The 2,796-nt window shown below is 45.2% G+C and overlaps 1 protein-coding gene across 1 annotated transcript; it reads right to left on the bottom strand.

The window, feature by feature from the left end:
- Positions 1–1,110: 1,110 nt before the first annotated feature.
- Positions 1,111–2,376, bottom strand: LOC149147828 (uncharacterized). Its single transcript, XM_089441961.1, has one exon. It carries the CDS (start codon positions 2,374–2,376, stop codon positions 1,111–1,113), a length of 1,266 nt encoding a protein of 421 aa, XP_089298087.1.
- Between the last annotated feature and the right edge of the window lie 420 nt (positions 2,377–2,796).

The following is a 2,796-nucleotide window of genomic DNA, read 5'->3' on the forward strand; positions in this document are numbered from 1 at the left end:
AGGCATGGCTTGGAGGACAGATTTGATGAGGATGATTCTGCTTGCAATGTTGAGAGAGTGGAAGGTCCAGGAGGAAAGCCTGGCTTCTAGGTTGTCAAGAAGGGTCCTCCAAGCGGCATGTTTGATGGCAGAGTCAAACAGGGGAGCCCCCAAGTATTTCGAAGGAAGTTTGGCTATCGAAAAGCCCATGATCCGGGCTATATTTCTTTGGGTATGAATGGGAGTGTTGAAAAAAAAGAGTTGGGATTTGGAGGCATTAATGGAAGTGCCAGAGGCATCAGAGAAAAGATTTAGCAGGCGATTGAAGGCAGAGGCTTCTTGAACTGAAGGATGGCCAAAAAGCATATTATCATCAACAAACTGTTGGTGAGTAATGGGGGATTGGCCATGCAGAGAAATACCCTTTAAAGATTGAGAGGCAGTGGCAGAGTGAAGAAGGCGGCTTAATCCTTCAGCCATGAGAACAAAAATGAAAGGGGAAAGAGGATCTCCTTGACGGATTCCCCGAGAAGGATGAAAAGGAGGGGAAGGGGATCCATTGAGCAGGATGGAGAAGCAGGGGGAAGAAATGAGATTCATGATCCATCGAGTCCAGGTGGCATTGAAGCCGAATGCTAATAAGATGTGTTTAATATATGTCCAGCTGAGTTTGTCGAAAGCTTTGGAGAGATCTAGTTTGAGAATCATACCTGGTTTCTTCAGAATTTTGAGTGAGTGGATCACTTCGTGGGAGAGAATGATACCATCCAGAATCTGGCGCCCTTCTACATAGCTTGTCTGCTCTGGCGAGATAAGGAGAGGGAGAAGAGGTTTGAGTCTGTTCGCCACTACTTTGGATATTAGCTTGTAGATGACATTGCACAATGCAATCGGCCTAAATTTATCAGGAGTCTTGGAATCTTCCATTTTAGGAACGAGCGCTATGAAGGTCGTATTTAGGGAAGGTAGAACCCAGTGCATCGATCGAGATTCATCCACGAGCTCCCAGACTTCTGTTTTGATGTGTTCCCAGAAAGCATGAAAGAAGTTGGCTGTGAATCCGTCAGGACCGGGCGCCTTACCATCCTTGAGCTGGGCCATTGCGTCCTCCACTTCCTGCATGGAGATAGGCTAGAGAAGCCTATTGTTGTGATCCTCATTAATAATTTTAGGAATGTGCTGCACTATGTTTTGTATGGCTTGATTTCTGCTACCCGGCAGTTCTCTAAGAGTGTCCTGAAAGTAATCTTGGAATTCCTGTACGATGTCTTCATGCTTCTCCAGGCGCTCCCCTTGTTGATTGTTGATGAATGCAATGTTATTATGCATTCTCCTTTGAATGGTTGACTTATGAAAGAACTTAGTATTTTTCTCCCCGTCCTTGAGCCATCTGATCCTAGATTTTTGTCGCCAGAGAGTCTCTTCTTGCTGCCTGCGTGTTTCAATCTGATTAAGGAGTACCTGCTCTTGTTGAGCGTAATCCTCCGTTCGACCCTCTGATATGATGCATTGTTGCAGCATGTTCATTTGCTGCTCCAGCGCTTTCCTTTGGTCGAATATGTTGCCAAACTGAGTGCGATTCCAAGTTTTCAGCACTTGCTTAAGGTATTTTAACTTTTGTTGAAATTGAAACATCTTGGCTCCTGCAGGGGGAGTGAAGGATTTCCAGGCAGCTATTACTACATCTTTGAAGTTGGGATGAGAGAACCAGAAGGATTCGAATCGGAAGGGTCTGTTACTCTTTGACTCTGGACGCGACCACTGAAGCATTATAGGCCAGTGGTCTGAGCCTGCTTGTGGTAAAATGGAAGCATGGAAATCTCTGCCCAGATGGATGGCGTTGTCTGACAGGAGGAAGCGATCGAGTCTGGAAGCTATGTGCTGAGAACCTCTTCGTTTGTTGGTCCATGTGAACATACCGTTCGAGGTCTGAAGATCCATGAGCTGATTCCTAGATATGAAGTCTTTGAAGCCAATGCTGTCCCCTTCCAGTCTTGCTCGACCTCCAGATTTTTCCTCCAGCGCTGTAATTATGTTGAAGTCACCACCACTTATCCATAGGGGATGGCATCGGCTAGAGCTGAGAGCTGAGAGAGTATTCAGCAGATCCAGCTTTTTTTGAAGATCTTGAGGAAAATACACATTAGTGAGAAGTCCATGGATACTGGTGCCAGTGAGGTGGAAATTGGCTTGAATGAAGAAGTGAGAGGCATGGAAATCTTGAAGGGAGAGAATTTGAGGATTCCATAAGATTGCCAGCCCTCCAGAAGCGCCTGATGCATCCACAGAGACAGAACGACAGCCTGTCCAGACTTTATTTAGAATTTTCTCCAATAAAGTGCTATTGCTTTTGGTTTCTTGTAGAAAGACTAATGTAGGCTTTTCTTGCTGAATCATGTTTTTTAACATACTATGTTTTGCAGGGCTGTTGAGCCCTCGCACATTCCAAGAGATTAGCTTCATGAGGAACCATGGGGAAGAGCTTTAAAGAACTTGTCAGCTTGGGGAATTCTCCAGAATCCACCAGCATTTCTCCAATAATGATAGTCCTTTGCAAATCTGTTTTGCGCCCTCGTTTTTTCGTGTCTTTCAAAAAAAAATTTCCATCCCAAGGACTACCTGCCTGAATGCCAAGGTATTTGTTTTGTTGTGCTTTGATCAGAACTCCTTCTAGTCTGTCGATTTCCCTTGGGGGAATATCACTGAAATCTTTCTGTCGACATGCTGCTTCCAGTTTGAGTAGATCCAGACCTCCTATATCTTCACTTTCGGGGCCCTCCTCCATGAATGATGGTTTGTCCTGGTCCTCCTCATCTG

Source organism: Pinus tabuliformis, chromosome 9 (assembly GCF_031772625.1).
Source record: "Pinus tabuliformis cultivar Carrire ecotype Pingquan chromosome 9, CPIR1, whole genome shotgun sequence".
NCBI lineage: Eukaryota > Viridiplantae > Streptophyta > Pinopsida > Pinales > Pinaceae > Pinus > Pinus tabuliformis.